Here is a 19,994-nt window from a genome sequence, read left to right as displayed (position 1 = left end):
CCTAGACAGTGGACTCAACAGGCGTGATCGAACTCTACTGCATACTTAGGAGGAAGCTGCTTGAAGCAGCTAATTGCCCTCTATCAAGTGCTTTCTTATATCCAATGAAATTTAAACCTGGCCCTCTCTATAGCCGCACCTTTCCTACAACTTGATGCTAGGAGGCAATTAGCTGTGGAGTTACCTGCATTCCTACAATAGATATGCTAGTCCAGTGGCCCCCAACCTTTTTTGAACCAGGGACCGGTTTCACGATTATTTATTCTTCCACGGACCGGTACCTGAGTAACGCGAGACTCCACCGCCATTGGCCACCCCCGCCTCGATGAAACTAAAGTGTGAGCACCCAAATGCCGCTTTCCAACTGAAAACCCGGAAGCACTTTCCAACCGAAAACCCGGGAGCAACCGAAAACCTGGAAGCGCCGTCGAAACAAGATGGCGGCGCCCAAGCTTTGCGGCCCGGTAAAAAATGATCCACGGACCAGTACCGGTCCAGAGACCGGTGGTTGGGGACCCCTGTTCTAGTCCTCTACTTACTGGATATAAAACAGCAGAGGTCATCTGAGCAATTTGTATGGGTATATCTTGGTTACAAATCTGCAGTTCCCTGAACAGACAGCCCTGTCCACTTTTCCTCCTAACAATGAACAATGACAGCAATTATGAGATGATCCCTTTTCCCAGATCTCCTTTGATTTACCTCACCACTCCATTCTGAAATTCTTCAGTGGCTTGATAATAAATGGTTATGGCCACCCGTGCATCTGTATCGAATGTGAATTCCACGTTGTATTGGACTTTTGCTTTGCTGACTTCTTCGCCTGGAGTCTTCACTTCCTCTGTGCATCTAAAAGAGCAGAACAAAGTAACCATACATTTTGTACAAATGCTGGAGATCCAACTTTTTAAGGAGTAATTTGGGGGTTTCTGGGAGTAGTCATCCCAATAAATCTGAAAGGTGTCAGGTTGGAAGTTGCAACGGTATGACTGTGCTACAGTATGATTGTGCATGTTAGAATGCAGTATTGCAGGCTAATTCAGCTCACTGCCAGGAGTATGAGCCTGACTGGCTCAAGGTTGACTCAGCCCTCCATCCTTCCGAGGTGGGTAAAATGAGAACCCAAATTGTTGGGGGCAATATGCTGAGGTTCCATGAGAACTTGATGAGGTCTCGTAAGAGACTGAAGTTCATTAAAATCTAGCCAATTTTCCCTAACTACAGCTACAGGTTCCATGTCATTAAAATATCTTAACCCTGGTTCTAGACCAGGGATCCCCAACCTCTGGTCCATGAGCCAACATTGATCCACAGCATGCCAGAAACCGGGCCATCCAAACAAACAAAGTCGCATTTGCAGGATGCAGGCAACACTTGAAACCATGCACCTTCTGGTCCATGGAACAACCTCTCTCCATGGAACTGGTCCCTGGAGCTCAAAAGGTTGGGGGGGTGCTGCTCTAGACCATAACCATAAGAAATGGTATTGCCTTTTCTTGAACTACTATCTCACTATCTTCACTGGGACATACTTAGAGTAAAGGGTTCTTGAATGCAGGATTGACACAGGTTTTGGGTGACTACAGGTAAAACTTGAAAAATTAGAATATCATGCAAAAGTTCATATATTTCAGTAATGCAACTTAAAAGGTGGAACTAATATATGAGATAGACTCATTACATGCAAGATAGTTCAAGCTGTGATTTGTCATAATTGTGATGATTATGGCTTACAGCTCATGAAAACCCCAAATCCACAATCTCAGAAAATTAGAATATTGTGAAAAGGTTCAATATTCTAGGCTCAAAGTGTCCCACTCTAATCAGCTAATTAAGCCATAACACCTGCAAAGGGTTCCTGAGCCTTTAAATGGTCTCTTAGTCTGGTTCAGTAGGAATCACAATCATGGGAAAGACTGCTGACCTGACAGTTGTGCAGAAAATCATAATTGACACCCTCCATAAGGAGGGAAGGCCTCAAAAAGTAATTGCAAACGAAGTTGGATGTTCCCAAAGTGCTGTATCAAAGCACATTAATAGAAAGTAATGTGGAAGGGGAAAGTGTGGAAGAAAAAGGTGCACAAGCAGCAGGGATGACCGCAGCCTGGAGAGGATTGTCAGGAAAAGGCCATTCAAAAGTGTTGGGGACTTTCACAAAGAGTGGACTGAGGCTGGAGTCAGTGCATCAAGAGCCATCACACACAGACAGATCCTGGACATGGGCTTCAAATGTCGTATTCCTCTTGTCAAGCCGCTCCTGAACAACAAACAATGTCAGAAGCGTCTTACCTGGGCTAAAGAAAAACAGACCTGGTCTGTTGCTCAGTGGTCCAAAGTCCTCTTTTCTGATGAGAGCAACTTTTGCATCTCATTTGGAAATCAAGGACCCAGAGTCTGGAGGAAGAATGGAGAGGCACACACTGCAAGATGGTTGAAGTCCAGTGTGAAGTTTCCACAGTCTCTGTTGATTTGGGGAGCCATATCATCTGCTGGTGTTGGTTCACTGTGCTTCATTAAGTCCAGGGTCAACGCAGCTGTCTATCAGGAGATTTTGGAGCACTTCATGCTTCCTTCCACAGACAAGCTTTATGGGGATGCTGACTTCATTTTCCAGCAGGACTTGGCACCTGCTCACACTGCCAAAAACACCAAAATCTGGTTCAATGACCGTGGGATTACTGTGCTTGATTGGCCAGCAAACTCTCCTGACCTGAACCCCACAGAGAATCTATGGGACATTGCCAAGAGAAGGATGAGAGACATGAGACCAAACAATTTAGAAGAGCTGAAGGCCGCTATTGAAGCATCCTGGTCTTCCATAACACCTCAGCAGTACCACAGGCTGATCGCTTCCATGCCATGCTGCATTGAGGCAGTAATTGCTGCAAAAGGGGCCCAAACCAAGTACTGAGTACATATGCATGCTTATACTTTTCATAGGTCCGATATTGTTCTATGTACAATCCTTTTTTTATTGATTGCATGTAATATTCTAATTTTCTGAGATTGTGGTTTGGGGTTTTCATGAGCTGTAAGCCATAATCATCACAATTATGACAAATCACAGCTTGAAACTATCTTGCTTTGCATGTAATGAGTCTATCTCATATATTAGTTTCACCTTTTAAGTTGCATTACTGAAATAAATGAACTTTTGCATGATATTCTAATGTTTTGAGTTTCACCTGTACACCAAGAGTTTCTATATCCAAAGCTTTTGTAGGTATTTTTCCCCCTATACATTCCAGGATTTGTCCTTTTTTTATTTCAGAAGAAATATCTAGTGGTAGTTTAAGAGCTGCTCTCTGACAGTGAGCTCATAGATTAGCTGCAGAGCCTATTATTTTGTATGCAGAATGTACAGGGAGTTCAAGCTTCAGCATCTCCTAGTCGAACTAAGAAGCTTCATAATAAAAACCTGTGATTGTTGCAAATATAAGGAGGCCTTTAATATTCCTATATGGTGTTTCCATACTTTTGAAAGTATGTGTTGAAATCACAATGCTGAGATTCGGTAGAAAAATATGTCACTATATTGCTTACTTCAGCTAATATTTATACCTATTGGCTACAATTTTTTATTTATTATCCCACCTTTATTGATTTTTTAAATAATTCAAGGTGGCAAACACTCCTTGCTCCTAACACTCCTTCCTTTTCCTCTTTCCCCCACAACTACAATTTTGTCAGATGGATTGGGCTGAGAGAGAATGATTGGCCCAAAGTCACCAGCCAGTTTTCATGCCCCCCTGTCTTCTGGCAAAGTACTGTATGCATCCCTCTTCCACTTTTTCAATAGTTCTTCTCAAGAAATAATCCAAATATTTTTATTTTATCTTTATTATATACTCATTAACCTGCTGTTTATCAATATGAGAGAATGCCAGGATTATCTAGGATTACCTATTATCTGCCAGGAGTTTCCCAATTTTTTCTTTCTTCTCTTAAGGGCAACATTATGTGTTCTCCTCCCTTGCTGGGCTCCACTATGACTGGGGTGGGTAGGAGTGAGGAACATCAACACATTGGTCATTTCCCATGAAGACTGAACTACCTGCAGCCAGACTTTTCACATTGCCACCAATGATTATAAGGGAACAAAATAACATTGTAAGTGCTAAACCAAATCCACAAAAACATTCAAGGCCCACGTTATTACAGCTTTTGTCCAGAATCACTGACTCCTGAGTATGAGAACAGAAGAGATAAAGGACAAGAATATGAAATCAGAAAGCTAGTCCATTAGCATAATAAAATTCTTCCAGGTCGTTGCCGAGAAAGTGACAGTTGAAGATTATCCACCCGATTTAATGAAAACTGACACTGCTGAATTGCTGGATGAAAACAACAAGTACCAATGAAGGCCTCGTTTGCATGTTTTACATCTTTGCCGATTGTTTGGATTCTCTGGAGACAAACAGACTTGTTACCTTTGCAAAAACAGAGTAACCCAAAGGAATACAGCGGCAGTGCATTTACAGAGAAACATTATATAAATCGCCTCCATTGCAAGGATGCCTGTTTTAAACCATACTTCAAACACACTTCATTTCTGAATGCACTTGCATGTAGAACCATATGCAAGTTCTAGATTGGGGGGGGGGCAGGCGGTTCTAGACAGCAGTTAGCAATTAAAATCAAGGGATATTAACTTGGTAGAAAAATATCTTATACTGAGACCTGCTCATAATTGCTGTTATGCCATCCAGAATCCAACAACTTAGTTCTCAGGACTGAAGTGAGGACCATTGACCACTAAGGAAGTTCTCCCCTCCTCCACACAGATCTACACTCTTAGCACTGATTCCCCTCTAATCCCAGCCTAGCAACAAAAATGAATTTCACTTTATTTAAATCCTACTGTCACCTGTAGTTATCCTGAAAGCCAGACGGGAAAGATAAAGACCAAAAAGAGACAAGAAGCTGATCAAATCATTTTACACAACACTCGCAGAAATTCTTCCCCAGAATTGTTCACATTTAATCTCCGTGTTAATCTTGAGGAGCTACACACGGATACGCCCTGCTGCACAAGAGCGGATGGACTGCTTCCAACAGGCAACATCTGTACATGTAGTTATTCAGAGCTAAATCTCACTTTACTTTTTGAAGTCGTTCAAAAAATACCACCCAGCTTTCAAGAGTCTTAAAGCACATGACACTGTCAATTAGCAGCTGGCCTATGAGATTGAATAGCTAGACCTCCCAATTAAAGAAATCCACAAAAATGGGGATTTCTGCTCATTGATTTTCATGTCTTATGAGAACTAGGAAGCTTCAATGTTTAAATCACAAGTGCAATCAGAAGAGGACAAGAACTGGTTCACATAAATATATGTCAGAGAAAAGCTTGCATCTGCTGACATATTTGTGTTCTGTGCTATTGATGTAATTGCATCTAAGCTGCAAAGATGCTGTTGTCTGTTGAAATATAATAAAGAATTACTCTATTTCTACAAAAATACACAATACCATGGATGAAAGCCTTCTTGAAAGTATTTAAGGGAATATGGAAGGAAAAAGAAATGACATTGCTATGGGTATATACTACAGTTGGCTAAGTATGGTTGAGATGTGCAGGAAATATACCACTGTAGAAATGGGGGACTTTAACTATCTTGTGATCAACTGGGAAATAAACTCTACAGCCAGGGGTGGGATTAAAAAAACCCTTCAACCAGTTCGCTACCTGATTTCTGGGTGGACGTGGCCATTTTTTTGCCTTTCCCAGGGTCCGAAGGCTTTCCTTGGGCCTCTGAGAGGGTGAAAACGGCCTCCCCTGGGCTTTGGAGGGCCTCTAGAAGCCAGAACTTCTGGAACTTCTGGTTTGGCCGTTTTTCACCTTCCCCAGGATCTGGAGGCTTCTCTCAGGCCTCTGGAGGGCGAAAACAGCCTCCTCCGGCCTCCGGAAGCTGGAAACAGGCCCATTTCCAGATTTCCGTATTTCCGTTTCGAACCGTTTTTTGCCCTCCCAGAGCCTCCACATGGACCCTGCACTTACATGCATCCAAAATGGGCTTCGTGGATTCCTGGGTGGGAAGAGGAGGGAGGGGCAAGCTGGTTGGTTCAACTACTGGTTTGGTGAACCAGATGTAAATTTAACATCTGGTTCCCCCAAATCGGTCTAAAGCAGTAGAATCCCACTCTGTCTACAGTAGCGAGTTCAAGGAGGTTCCTCAGATGTCTAGCTGATAATTTTGTCATCCAAAAGTGGAGGAGGGAATTAGAGGGTCAGCTACATTGCAGTTAATTCTTATAAGTAAGGATGAAGTGGTTGAGGGAATAGAGTTGTAGGAACTTTGGGGGAAAGCGACCATGTCACACTAGAATTCACCATAATGCAGGCATAGGCAACTGAGCAAATTCAGACTCCTGGGAAACTGCCAGAGGGCTGCAAAAGATGTGGTTACAATATTTCAAAAGGAAGGGAAAGTGGATTCAGGAAACTATAGACCAATCTGCTTGACATCAACACCTGAGAAAATATTGGAAAAGACAATCAAGCAGTGGATAAGCAGGATAAGAATGAACTAGAAATAAATAAGGTGATTACTAGAAGCCAGCATGGGTTTGTTAAAAGCAGATCATGTCAAACAAACCTTATTGTTTTCTTTGATAAAGTGACTAAATTAGTGGACCAAGGAAATGCTGTGGATATAGTATACTTAGGCCTCACTAAGGCATATGATAAAGTAGACCATAGTCTGGTCCTTAGATAGAACAATGTGGGACAGACAGTATTACCAGCAGATGGATTTACAGTTGGTTCACCAACTGCACTCAACGTAAAGTCTTCAATGGAACTACGTCTGATGGAAGGAAGCATGCAATGGGGTACCTCAAAGTTCTGTATTTGGCTCTTCAACATTTTCATAAATGACCAGTTGACTCAAGAATCAGAAGGATCTTGACAGGTTTGAGCATTGGGTCCTATCCATCTAGATGCAATTCAGTAGTGAGAAAAGTAAGATACTGCCCTTAGGCAGGAAAAACCAAATACACAGGTACAAAATAGGCAATACTTGGCTCAACGGTAGTAACTGTGTCCTAGGTGTCCTAGTGGACCACTACTTAAGTATGCAGTGTGCTGCAGCTGGCAAAAAAGCCAATGCAATCCTAGATAGCATCAACAGAGGTTAGCACGAAGATCACAAGAAGTGATAGTACTGCTCTATGTTGCACTAATAAGGCCTTGCTTGGAATACTTCATCCAGTTCTGGTCACCCCAATACAAAAAAGATGCTGAGGCCCTAGAAAGAATGCAGAGAAGAGCAACAAAAATGACAAGAGGGTCTGGAGGCTAAATCATACAATGAACATGTAAGGGAAACTAGGAATTCTTATCCTAACAAAGAGAAAGCTTAGAGGTGATATGATAGCCATTTAGTTGAAGGGTTGTAACAGGGAAGAGGAGTCGATTTATTCTCCAAAACACCTGAGGGCAGGACAAGGGGCAATGGGTGGAACCTTATCAGAGGGAGATCCAACCGGAAACTCCCTCTGGATAGTGAGAACAATTGGTCAGTGAAATAGCTTGTATCACAGAAGTATGGATGATCCATCACAGGAGATTTTCAAAAAAGAGTGGATAACTATTTGTCTGAAATGGTATAAAGTCCCCAGCCTTACGCAGCAGTTGGACTAAAAAACCTCCAAGGTCCTTTCTGGTCCTATAATTCTATGTTGTTTTTTTTCTTAACCCAAATTTGGAAAGTAAAAAACAACAACCCCAGCCCCATGTCATCTAAATAGAGGAGAAGCAGCATTGTTCCAGAGAAATAGCTAAAAGGACATGCCATATACTGTACACCAGCCATGCTATTGTACTAGGCAAGGGAATTTGGTCCAGCAATATATTTAAATTTATACATATATCAAAGTTTCAAGTTAATTAGGCCAAGTAATCTTTGCCAGTGTATGTTCTGCTTTTCCTGGAGAAAGTCCCAGGTTATTTCCTTGTGATTCCACCCAGGCTTTAAGAAAGCTGAGCTGGGGAGATAAAATCCTTGGAAAGCCAATGTTGACCTGGATTAGCTTTTCCAACTTGGGCCTTTGAGAAGTGCTGAGGTGATAATTCTTTGAATTCCCAGCTAGCACAAGCAAGGTGGCTTGGAATTATGGGATTTACATCTGGAAAAAAACAAGGCTGAGAAAGGCTGGACTGGAGAGTAGCAAATCTGTAGCTATCCCATCACACCCCTGTAACTTTGTATTCTCTTCCGCGGCTCCTAGGCAAGCCCATTCAAGCAAACAAGTTCCCTTCAAAAAGCCTTAAGCCACAGGAAGTCCCATTCACTAAGTCATCTTAATGCTAGGCAGTTCTCTTTGTTGGGGTATTTTTTTTCCCCTGCTTTGATTGAGTTAAAGGTTCAAAGTGCAGAACAAATCCCTGTTCTGAAACCACCGACTTACTTGACTAAACGCAGTGTGTCTTTACGGATGTTGATCAGGCTCCTTAAAGTTTTCACTGGCTCCTGGGGAGGAGGTGCTGCATATGGAAACTAAACAGAACACAAGAGGAAATGCAAGGTTTAGATGTTGGAATATAAGTCAGACTATGAGACTTGAACTGCAGTGAATAAATGAATCTTCATGCCTAAGCATTACAGGTAGTCCTCAACTTACAACAGTGACTTATGACCATTTTTGACTCTTATGACCATTGCAGCATCTTTATGGTCATGTGATCAAAATTTGGACACTTGACAAGAGATTCATTTTTATGACGGTTGCAGTATTCCACGGTCATGAGATCACTTTTTGCAACCTTCTGACAAGCAAAATAAAAGGGGAAGCCAGATTCATGTAACAATCGTGTTACTAATTTAACAACTATGGCAAGGAAGATCACAAAATGGGGTGAAGTTCACTTAACAAATGTCTCACTTAGTAACAGAAATTTTGGGCTCAATTGTGGCCATAGGTTGAGGACTACTTGTGTAGCTTAGACATATGTTACTGTCTTTTGAGAGTGAATGACAGATGAGACCTCCCAAAAGATCTCAATATGTACTGCATTATGGCCCAAAGCTCAATTAGCCTTGGGCTTTTTTCCTGAATTCTGCAATTCAGCATGCAGGATCAGATAAAATGACAAAAATATACCATCACAATGTAACTTTTACCTGTGAGGGTTGTTTTCCAAGGACTAGACACAAACACAAACCTTGGTTGTATAAATAGAAGCATAGAATCAAAATCATGTGAAGTATTAGTACCACTTTATAAAGTCTTAATAAGGCCACACCTGGAATACTGCATCCACTTTTGGCCACCACATCACACACACACACACACACACACACACACACACACACAAATGTTGAGACTTTGGAAAAAGTGCAGGGAAGAGCAACTAAGATGATTAAAGGCCTGGAGACTAAAACATATGAAGAACAGTTGCAGGATTTGGATTTGGCCAATCTAGAGAAAAGAAGGACTAGGAGGGACATGCTAGCAGTATTTTAGTATTTGAGAGGCTGCCACAAAGAGGGGGAATGGGTCAACTTACTTTCCAAAGCACCAGAGGGCAGGACAAGAAACAATGGATGGAAACTGATCAAGGAGAGAAGCAACCTGGAGTTAAGGAGAAACTTCCTAACAGTGAGGACAATTAACCAGTGGAACAGCTGGCTTCCAGAAGTTATAGATGCTTCATAACTGGAGGTTTTTAAGAAGAGACTGGACAGCCACCTATCTGAAATGGTTTAGGATCTCCTGCTTGAGAAGGGGGTTGGACTAGAAGATGTTAAAGGTCCTTAGATCTATTCTGTTTGATTGACACAATATAGCATAGCAAATCTGTACACAATACTTTATTGCAACACACACACCTTCCCCAGCAATAAGCATTGCTCTGGGTCAACTCTACCCCTTTACCACTTTACAAGGTGATGTTGCCACAGAAATATATTTCCAGTCCTCTATACTCAGAATAACAGCATAACACAGTTGGAAGAGACTTTCCAAATGAACTGTTCTTTGAAGTACTCTTTCTGGGATGCCTTTTCTCCAACCTGTCCTTTGACTTATTATCAACAAAACAAAGATGACAACATATTGCGAAGGGTGCTGAAGTCAGTAACAGCCCTTCTTCTGCAACTATATGAAGCATTCTGACTTGAAACTCAGATCAAGGTTCCATAATAGAAATGCACTATGTGTAAGATAAGGCCAAACCTTTACACACACCAAGTTGCTTGAGTGTGCATGTACATATCTGTCGGTATGCATTTACATCCATGAATACGCATGCCATCTCCCAGTCCAAAGATCTTAAAGCACAGATTTACCACTGGGTTCTCCCTGAATCATTCACAGCACCCAAAGCTTTTGATGTGACTTTCAAGAGATTTCCAAACGTTGCTATTGAATTTTATTTTTTTTTAAATACTTCTGAACAGTATAATTATAAAGTTAAGCCTGGATTGAAATGAGAATTAAATCTAGTCACAAGTACATGTAAATTGAACGGAATTCCTATACTGGCCTCATCACCTTTTTATGCATCCAAAAGCCGAGAGTGACCCAAAGCTTTACAAAATTGTGCTTTTCCATGAAGCACCTCTCAGTGCAGTATTTTCTCTGGTTGTTGCTAAGGATCCTGGAGCAGGGGCTGACAGTGTGCACAATGACTTGCACTGTAGTTCCAGTTGGGACTGCTGGGTATACCTGGTCCCTCTTAAAGAAGAAAGCACGGAAGGGAAGAGGGGCAGGAGAGATTTCCTTTCCCTAATAAGAGCTACAGAGTCATGTAAATCAAGATGGTGGTCACTCTGTAGAGATTTAGGAGGAGTCAAGATAAAATGGAGGCAGGAGACAAATTAAGAGCAAAGGTTCAAACCTAGCTTTAATATCAGAATACAGGCAGTTCTTGACTTACGACCACAACTGAGCCCTAAATTACTTTTGTCAAGTGAGACATTTATTAAGTGAGTTCTGCCCCATTCTACAACATTTCTTGCCACAATTGTTAAGTGACTCACTGAGGTTATTAAGTTGGTAACTCAGTTGTTAAGTGAATCTGGCTCCTCCCCCCATTGACTTTGCTTGTCAGAAGGTTGCAAAAGGTGATCACATGACCCTGGGATATCGCGACCGTCATAAATATGGACCGCTTGCCAAGCCTCTGAATTTTGATCACATGGGGATGCCGCAAAGGTTGTAACTGTGAAAAATGGTTATAAGTCATTTTGTTCAGTGCTGCTGTAACTTTGAATGGTCAGTAAATGAACTGTTGTAAGTCGAGGACAACTGGTAATTATCAGCAGCAGATGAGCTATGAAAGTAAGGAAGCATTTATTTCTTTGAAAGCTCTAGACCATGCCTCTAAAACATGTCTTTCAAGATGGAGTGGTAAAAAACAGGTAGTAGACTTATTTTTAGATGAGACTTATTGTTTTCTTCATATTCTCTGTGACTTTGCAGGCATACATTTTGGGGCACATTAGAGCAGCCTTGGTGATCTCCATCCCCATTTGTGGGCACATGCATGTCTGTCCAGGATGCTTCGACTACAGCCTGTAACTGAAAGTAACAACACAAACTACATCAGCACCTTGTAAAGAGAAAGGGCAAGCTGCCAGCAAACCCTTTATGTTCTTATATTCCCCCCACCAGCCCCTCGACAATTGCTCTTATAATAGTTTAAAGTGCCCAGCAGAGTGAGAGGAAGTATTTTTAGCTTGCTGATCCAGCAAATGTTAATTTAGATCAGTATCTGGCAGTGTATCCTGTGATAATTCTTTGCTGGCTGTCTTAGAACTCCCTATTTAACTAGCTGTACTCCAGAGTTGTACTCCAAAAAAGAAAGTGATTTCTGCTTAGAGCAGGTCACCTGCAGTATCTTGTAACAAGAAAGAAAGCAGATTTTTTTTTTTCCAGGTATATAGTTTGCTTGGAAGGAAAGGAAGCAAGCAAACTACGCAGAATCAAGATTGTGGAGACAGAGGGATGTGGTGACTTTAGTCATGTGAGTGGATAAAACCTTCTGATTTTTCAACTGAATTTACCCACACTAAGTCAAAATTCAGAATATCTGCCTTTTATCCATCACCCTTTCTTATCATGTTTGTGGCTTGTTCTGTTCTCTTTCTACAGCAAGGAAAGGAACACTTACTCATGAAATTTTAATGTGGGCTGCAAGGTGTGTTCCCCCACCTCCTGACTACCTGCATCTTGCCCCACAGTACCGTCATACTCTATCTTTATATAAACACACACACACACACACACAGGGGGGGGGTATTATTCCATCTTCTGGAATGTAAGTTTATTTTTAGCTTTTAGTACTGTTCTATGGGGTTCTATTTTCTATTATTTTATTATTAGGATTATTCTTCTTATTATATAAGTTACATATAATTTCTACATATTGTTTTATTATTGCTACATTTTATTATATACATTATAAATTGCTTAGACTCCAAAGGGGTCGAAGTATTTTATAAATGCCTTTATTTAGTAAATGTATTTATTCTTCTAGAAAATCAAAAGTCATACAAGCTAGGGTTCTACAAGATTTGGAAGAAAAAAGCCACAGAAATCCAGAAGAATCACTAGATGGCAGCAACAAGTTAGTGGGATTTTTTTTTACTCCACAGCCATCTCTAGTGGTCATTCTGCATTTCTGCAATTCAGATATGGTAGCCTTAAGAAAGTCTTTCTAGAAATAAAGGAGCATGTTTTCTGCAATCACATTTTACATATAGAGCACAGTGAGATGTTTTTAAACATAGTGAAAACTGTATTTTCCAAGCATTGCAGTTACTCATCAGGCAGAGAAAAAGCATTGTAAAATGGGGCTAGTAATTCAGAATTGGATTTCTCCTTGAGTTACAAGGTCTTATTAAATTCTAACTGGCATTCCCATCCATAGCTATATTATGTTATGTGACTAACACTTATCTTACACGAGCAAGAAGCTGAATGTTACTGTCAGCTTGCCAAGAAACTAATCTGGCATTTACCAATTCTTAAAGAGATTAGGATATGGACAAACTGACTTCTTTGATTAGAGAAAGGACAATACCCACATTTATTGAAGACTGGAAGCCTCTTATAGACTTTTCCTGTAAAAATGAAAAAATGATTTGTGATTTATGGTTTTGATGATTAGACAGGAAGACTATATTATTTTTAGAAAGAAGATATAATACAACTTTGAAGAAAGGTTAAAATATAATTGTTTTTATAACTGCTGTGAAGAATATCAAAGGCCTTTTTATCTTTATATCCTTTACGTCTTCCTTTTTTTTCTTTTTTTTTCTTACGCCACTTTTAGCTTTTTCTTTTTTATCTCTCTCCACTATCTCTGTTCTATTTTAGTGTGTATTGATTCTTATTGCTGTTAAAACTTTCAATTACAATTGTTTCGAAAAAAAAATAGCCAGGGTAAATAGTTGCTACTCCTCATGTCAAGTGTTTTAGTGCCTCCAAGTGGTAACACACTAAAAGGCTTTAACCCAACACAGAGAAGGTAATAGGTATAATTACTAAACTAGGACACGATTATCTAACAGCTGCTTTCATTTCTGAGGTATAATTATTGTTCAAATACAACAGTTACTATAGTGGGTCTGACGGTACATTTCAACAAATCCATTGCAGTATCTGTTATATTATTTTTGGTATCAGGGTTTATAGTATAGAGCAGCAGGAAAAGTAGGAAGTCAAAAGTGATTACAATCTGCCTTTCAGTCATATGACTTATGTAGGATCACACTACAGATACTGCAATAGATTCATTAATATATGCCACCAACCTCTGCATCTGAAAAATATTTTAAAAATAAATAAAAAAAATTTTAAAAACCCTACAGGTCTATTTTAAAAGACAATCTAACCAGGATAAGATCCAATACAAATGTAGAAGTGTTTTAGAAAGTCAAGGGATCCACTCATGTTCAATTCAAGTTTCTTAAATTCACTAAGTGCAGTTGTTGCAAAATCTATATTGTGTTGCATGGAGATCATTTGGACTTAATCCAAATCTAAAAGCCCCAAGGTTCATTTCCCCCAAGTTGCTGATTTCCCTCTGCAAGTTTGACAAATGTACAATTGTAGTTTTAAAAATAAGTGCTGTGATTATTAACAACCAAGTAGCTACAGCATGCCAGAAAGATCACTGCAACTCTCGCTCCCTACTTCTGTTCAATCAGATCAAAGGAGAAAACAAAGGGAAGGGGTGTAAAAAATAACTTTGAAGCCACATCCATAGTAGAAGTTATAATACAAATCGAAGAGACAGACAGACACTGTAAAAGTGCAGAACCCATCTTAGAATTCAATAATAATAGTGCAGGATAACTTATGTTAATTGGAGCCAGACTGAAGAAAAAAAGCATCAATGAGAACTGGCTCCAATTAAAATAAACCAAGAGGTACATAACTTCACCAAAGCTAATGGAGACACATTTGTACCAAACCCTGCAGAAAGAATATGCTTTTAAACCCAGGATTTAATACCTTTAATCTTCCCAATTTTCTTTACTGGCTAATCTATACTATAAATCCTCATACCAAAAATAATAGCAATTTAACAATTGTTCGCATGATTTCTTCCAAGCTTCTTTTATTGGAGTTTGACACACTCATTTCAATTTGTTCCAATTTCACAAGGCACATGCTTGGTAACACTTGTACTTATATTGTATTCCAAAGAGGATGGGGAAAGGGCAGTGCCATGGGATGATACACTGGGGTGATGCAAAAGTAATTCTGGAAGCCCACAAGAATTTTGGGATAGAGAACAAAATGCCCATTGGGACAGAGTCACTGTGGAGCTTTTCTCTGAACCTTCATTCTTGGTTGGTACCTTTCATTAGTCATTTGTGCTCTTATTTGTCTGCCTCCTCACTTTATGGCAGGTATCAACAACACAATCCCTGCAACCCACATAAGTGGCTTATGCAACATCCCCAAATAAGAATAACAGAATAACACAATTGGGAGGGACCTTGGAAGTCTTCTAATCTAGTGGTCGCCAACCAGTGGGCCAGGGACCACTGGTGGTCCATGAGAAAATTTTGATGGTCCTCAGAGAATTGTCACCCCCAAAGCAATTAATCCAGGCTGCGCGGGAACACAAGGCTGCACTGCCCACATGGCCTGCAGGAACACAAGGCTTGCATCGCTTCCATTGCGAACAACATGAGGTAGTGAGGGGACGGGGGAAAGGGCAGAGGGGGGAACTTGCCCCACTTGCCTCATGCGCCTAGCCTGGCCACCGGGCTGTTTCTTTTCACTTCTTTCTTCTTCTGCTTTTGGCTGCATGCAAGGAAAGCAGCAAAAGGCTTTGTTTCTTTCACCCAAACTCTTGGGTCTTTGGGACCCTGCAAGGCAGCCTGCTCCAAGAGGCTGCACCTGCACGACAAGTCTCACAAAGACTCATTTCTGGTAGAATTTGGGAGAGAAAAAGAAAGACTTCTGCTGCTTCTGCTGCTTTCCTTTCATGAAGTCAAAAGTCTCTCTCTCTCTCTCTCTGTGTCCCCCTGAGAACGGAGCTGGAGATGGTATCCTGTGATCCCAAATAAAGAATGATCGATCGAAAATGGGGTGGGGAATTTTCCTGCAGACTTTTTAGGGGATTTTCCCAGGGGCTCTGATCCGCAGGATTTAAAATTATGAGTTTGATGGTTCCTGAGGTCCAAAAGGTTGGCAACCCCTGTTCTAGTCCAACCCCCTGCTGAAGAAGAGATCCTATGCCATTAAAAAAAAACCCTCAATCTTAAAACTAAGCAAGGTTGGAATCTCAGATGATTTCAGTGTTCAAGCATGAAGATAAAATACTGGGGAGGCTGGCCACTTAAATGATTTTAAAACTATTTTAGGGTGCCGACCACCATTACTGTTTCACACTTTAAACTTGCCTGCTCAGAAGAATGTTAAAGTTGCTTCCATGTAAAGCTCTGTAGTAAAGTTGAAGCACCCCTTTTCTGCCTACTTATAGCACTTAATATAAAAGCACATTATCAGGTGTCTCCAAGGCTTAAACTATCTTCTTTAATGTTTTCTCAGAAATAAGCCCCTGGTTAAAAATTCCTTGTAAATTTAATTAGAAGCTTTTCCTTAGAGCTTCTGTTTCCAACCATTCCCACTCATGCAGTAATAGCATTATGCATAAACTGTCCAATTTAATTATTGCAAAACAGTCTAACAGTAGCAAGTGATTTTTAACAAATAAAAAAATAAGATACTCTTAGGCGTGAGCAACAGCATGAGTAGCAATGGAGATTAGCAGAAATAGAGAAACCTCTAAGAGACTTACAAATTGTTACTGATTTGGTTTGTACTTGATAAGGGCAAGTCATATGTAATTGAAGTGACAGTGATAGAATTAAGAGATCTTTAAGCTACTCTTTTGCTGAAAAGGTGGATTCTTCTTCCTTGCAGGTGCTCCAATAGTCAGTCATCATTTGAAGGTACTTTAATTTTATTTTGCACACAGACCAGGAAGTTGGACTCAATGGTATAAGGAATGCCAAACAAAATTGGTATCGACAAAATTGTATATCTTGTTCCAAATCAAAGCAGACCAAAACTCTATCCCAATTTCCTAGGAACTCTACTGTTAGTACCTGTCCCTACTTTGGTAGATCATAAGGAGACCATGAGATACCACTTTACATTTTCTTGTGTCAAAGGAACACTTACAGAATGATACTGATCTTCAAATACTGTACTGCTCAAAAGCATTTTGACAGCAAGGGCAATGGTGGATTTATTACAATTCTATAAAAAGGCACATAACTATGACTAAAATACTTCAATGCTAGACCTCAGATTTTGATGCTGTAGTCTGTAATACCAGGTTGGATAGATAAGATTTGAAAAGGTATCTTCAAGCGGCTTACTCTAAGTAAAAAAAGAAAGTCAAAGTTTACAAAGATTGTATTAAGCTGCATCCAAAGTCATTCTTGTTGTGATCCAATTTAGGCCATGAAGAAATCAGAAATAATTCAAGAAACAAAGCTAATAAGTTAAATTCTGATTCACATAAGATAAATTATACGTACATAAAGCCCCAACATTTCAGCAGCCTTTTTCCAAACTGAACCTTTCTAGAAGTTTTGACTACCAATCCCATCAGCTCATGAATAGTAATCAGAAACCATTTAGCTTGTAAAATAGGTATGGGAGAATTGGTCCAGATAAGTTTCTTTTCTTTCTTCTCTTTATATCCCCCTTTCACACTTTTTTCCTTTTTTTACTTATCATCATTCTTTTTTCTTTAATCTTACTTTATATTATTTCATGTTTAACTGTTATTTTGATAAAAAAATTTTTTTAAAAAAGTTCTTCAGCTCTGCGCTAAACTTGCTTGATTTTGACTCAGAGCAATGATTGAATTCAGCTCTTTTATGTCATGTGTGAATCTAACCAATTGTTTTTATTGTTCAGTCTCTAAGTCATGTCAGACTCTTCGCAACCCCATGGATCATAGCACACTGGGTTCTCCTGTCCTCCATTGTCTCCCGGAGTTTGTCCAAATTAACTAACTCTAGTTTATTCCAAAAATTATGGTTAAGCCAACCATGGCTTAGCATAATACAGCAATCGTTAGTGGCCATTAAATACTCTACTATTGTTTAAACATTTACTTCTGAACCAATTTTTTTTCTTCAGCTTAAATTCAAACCATCCTTCAAATCATTGGCTCATAAAAGCTGCAGAATCCTTTTGAAAAATAGAACAGGACTGTTAATATTTTGCAATGCTATGTTGTTTTCATGGTTCTAGGATATTTTTTTAAAGTACCAATACAAGCAGAAGAAAGGCACTCTGAATGGGATATCTACAGCTCCAGCTTGAGAGAAGGGAAGATAGTACTTGGTTATTCCTTATTGGTCCCAAAGGCTCCATTATGCCCTTTAGAAACTGCTGCACTTTTTCTAGTACTCATAAAAAAGACAAATTAGCAGGTATCTTGTCTAGATCAGCAAATAAAAGGAATTAGCCCATCTCCCTATGGGAACTGAAATCAGACAAAGATATGATCTCTCTCAATGGAGAAGAAATATATACAGGCCATGTATTGTAGGACCAGTCAAGTACCACAGAAAGATAAAATTAAGCTGTATTTCAGAGAAGCTATTCTGTTCCTTTCCTCCTTTTGCCTAAATGTGTTTCCATGTGCCTTTGAATAGAGTAAGCCTATTCTGGTTTCCTGTAAATTAAGCTGTGCAGGACTAAATGAAATAGCGAGGAAATAAATCAGGCTACATTCAGAAATTATATTCATTTCATTGTTCTATATTTATAGCCCACCCCAGTCCTAACGGACTCTAGGCAGGAAATAATAATATAAAAAATAAATAAAAAACTCTACCTGGTAACATCAAAGGCACTATTCACCAAACCCCTGAGGGGGGAATGCTGCTTTGACCTGTTTTGAAATGCCTGCAAGGCAAGGGCCTTCAATATTTCTGAAGTAAACTTTTCTATGAACAGGGGTTGTTGCCAGTGAGAATAGCTATCACCTGGCTCAAACACCATGGAACTCTTGAGGAGTGTAGATCCACACCTCTTGAAAGGACAGAACTAAACAGGAAGGCTCTTTTGAATTGTCATTAGTTTGCATTTATTTGTTTATTTTTAAAAAGATTTTATAACATCCAAAAATTCCAATTTCAATAGAACAGTGTGTTGTCTGGGTACAAATCATTTTAGGAAATAATAATTGAAGTGTTTACAAAAATATTCCTTACATTACTATCAGTTGTATTATTATTGTTGTTCTTGTTATTATTATATCAATTGACATACCTTCCTTATATCACTGATCCCTTCATCTATTTCCCTGTTTCTAGCTCCTGTTTTTGTCTGCTATGCATTGATAAAATAAGTCCCAAGTCAAAAAATATTCAGTCTCTTCCTTTTCCTTAATTGTGAGTGTTAGCCTATCCATTTCTGCGCATACTAGTATTTTTTTTAATCACCTTTTCATCTGTTGGGCTCTCTTCACTTTTCCACTGTCGTGCAAATATTATTCTAGCTGCAGCCAATACATGTAAAATCAGATATGTATTCCCTTTATTATATTTGCCCAGTAAAATGCCCAACAAAAATGTCTCTGGTTTCAACTCAATGTGCTGTTTTGTCATTTTTTCCAGCCATGTATGGATTTTAGTCCAATATTTTTTTGCTTTTTGGCATGTTCACCACGTATGATAGTATGTACTAGGTGTCTGCTGGCATTTCCAACATTTTACAGATTTATCCTTAAACATCTTTGCTAATCCTGAGGGTGAAATGTGCCATCTATAAAACATTTTATAAAGATTTTCTTTATATGCAGTAGTCATTGTTAATTTATAGTTTCTATCCCATAGTTTCTGCCATTTATCTAACTCAGTCGGATACCCAACATTTTTAGCCCATACTATCATTGACTCTTTTACTTGTTCATCCTCCATTTTAATGCTTAACAAGTAGCTGTATATTTTCTTTATTAGTTTTTCATCTGTTCCTGTTAATATCTGATATATTTCTGTTAATTCTTTATATAAACCATACATTTTAACATCTTTCTCATATCTAGATTGTATCTGCACATATGACCATTGTGTTATCTCAGTCCCTTGATCACTCATTTCCTGCCTAGTTTTCAGTTCCCCTTTTTCATTTAAAATATAAAATTTTCTGTATCAATAACATTTGGATAAATCCATTGTGGAGAGCCAGACCGGTATCTTCTAGTAATGCTGTTCTTTGATTTTCTCCCATACTAATAATAATGCATTTTTAATATAGTGTTTTTGAAAATAGCTATCTATTTTGTTTTTTTCATACCATAAAAAGTATGCCAACCTAGTTCGAGATCATGTCCCTCCAAGGCCAATAGTCTTTTGTTCCTCAAACAAATCCATTCCTTCACCCAAGTGAGTATCAAGGCCTGGCAATACAATTCCAGGCACAACACAGGTTATGGAGACAGTAAACACAGTGTCAGACATAAAGATCTCAAGTGCCTATATACAAATGCACAAAGTCTG

At 39.4% G+C, this 19,994-nt stretch overlaps 1 protein-coding gene across 6 annotated transcripts in view; it reads right to left on the bottom strand.

Annotated features, from left to right (window-relative positions):
• Positions 1–19,994, bottom strand: part of RNF157 (ring finger protein 157) — a 92,107-nt gene that overhangs the window by 28,549 nt on the left and 43,564 nt on the right. For 5 of the 6 annotated variants that reach the window (XM_087924805.1, XM_087924802.1, XM_087924803.1 and 2 more), the window contains exons 3-4: positions 8,413–8,501; positions 703–849 (exon numbers count right to left, since the gene is read on the bottom strand). In XM_087924805.1, coding sequence (XP_087780931.1) covers positions 703–849; positions 8,413–8,501 — 236 coding nt within the window. The remainder of the gene's footprint in view (positions 1–702; positions 850–8,412; positions 8,502–19,994) is intronic. The other variant, XM_087924801.1, reaches the window with a different exon arrangement.

The sequence above is a fragment of the Pseudonaja textilis genome, chromosome 2 (assembly GCF_049901715.1).
Source record: "Pseudonaja textilis isolate UNSWEBS1 chromosome 2, rPseTex1.2, whole genome shotgun sequence".
Classification (NCBI taxonomy): domain Eukaryota; kingdom Metazoa; phylum Chordata; class Lepidosauria; order Squamata; family Elapidae; genus Pseudonaja; species Pseudonaja textilis.
This window is presented reverse-complemented; position numbering and strand designations above follow the sequence as displayed.